General features: G+C 52.7%; 1 protein-coding gene across 1 annotated transcript in view; it reads right to left on the reverse strand.

Moving 5' to 3' along the window:
- NUP98 (nucleoporin 98) overlaps positions 1-1150 on the reverse strand; it is a 29584-nt gene that overhangs the window by 15609 nt on the left and 12825 nt on the right. Inside the window, exons 15-16 of the mRNA XM_029965753.1 lie at positions 1036-1150; positions 115-317 (exon numbers count right to left, since the gene is read on the reverse strand). The exon at positions 1036-1150 is cut by the window's right edge and continues 100 nt beyond it. Of these exons, the coding sequence (XP_029821613.1) occupies positions 115-317; positions 1036-1150 (318 nt within the window). The remainder of the gene's footprint in view (positions 1-114; positions 318-1035) is intronic.

Consider the following 1150-nt stretch of genomic DNA (forward strand, 5'->3'; position numbering starts at 1 on the left):
GGGCTTTAAGGTCCCTTCCAACCCAAACCAGTCTTTGATTCTGTGATTTATTCTCCCCTAAAATCCCACACCACTTCCATGTCAACTGCTCCCAAAGCCAAGGGCCCTGGTTACAATCAGCCTGAGGGTTTGGCACTTGGGTTCTGCAGCTTTAGGACTCCCTGGATGAAGGAGGAGCCCCTGGGCAGGCTGGGGGGTCTCACCTTTGCGGCCTATGGTGAAGTCTGTCACGATACATTCGTTCCTGTCGTTGGTGAACCTGGCCAGCTCCTCCATGGAGGGGATGGTGTAGTAGCCAGCTCGTGTCAGAACAATCCCTGCAAGAGAACATTCCCTTGAGAACAAGGTTGGCAGCAAGTTACCAACATTCCCAGAGTCTCATCCAGTTTCTTTTGCCAGCCTGAACAACTGGAAGCCTCAGAGGAACTGATATTAAGTGCACCAAAAGCCAACAGGCACTAGAACACCTTCATTCCAAGGCTTCAGAGCACATTTGAGCCAAGTGCTCTGGCAGGTCCTCCCAGTCCAGCCACCTGTCAGAGAGCAGGAGTGCAAAGAAAGGGGAAAAGGTGGGCAGGGAGAAAGATGCAAGTGCAGCTTTAACAGCCTGGGGGCTTGAGCACCTGCTGACCAAGCTGCAGCTTCTTTTACGTTTAAGAGGCTCCAGCTGTTCTTCTATTAATTTGTCCAACGATCTTTAAATTTCTCAAAAGCATTTGGCACCTACAAAATGTCTGAAGACATCTCTTTTGAGCACATCACCTGCCAGTCTCATTACATGCCACGTGTTACTTGAAAGGATGAACAAATCTTTTCCCTTCCCGTGAGTTTAAAAAAGCCCCAACATGCGTGACATAAAACCGGGGGATAAAATTTAAACGTTCATTGACTCAGCAGGTTAGATTTCTGCACTAGGCAGGAGAGTGGAGAGCAGGATTTGTGCTCTGGAGAAAAGAGGAGGGAAACCAGAGAAAGCTGAGGGTGCGAGGGAGCAGAGAAGCGGCCGAGGACGCTGCCCTGCCCTGGAGTGCCCACCTGCAGGGTGCAGGTGGTGCAGGGTCTCGGGCTCCTCGGGCTCGTCCTGCAGGGAGTCCTCCTGGCAGGAGGCGTCCTCGCTGCTGCCCTCCAGCCCGTTGCGCAGCGCCGCCCG

Source organism: Manacus vitellinus, unplaced genomic scaffold (genome assembly GCF_001715985.3).
Source record: "Manacus vitellinus isolate BGI_N305 unplaced genomic scaffold, ASM171598v3 scaffold_119_pilon, whole genome shotgun sequence".
Taxonomy (NCBI): Eukaryota; Metazoa; Chordata; class Aves; order Passeriformes; family Pipridae; genus Manacus; species Manacus vitellinus.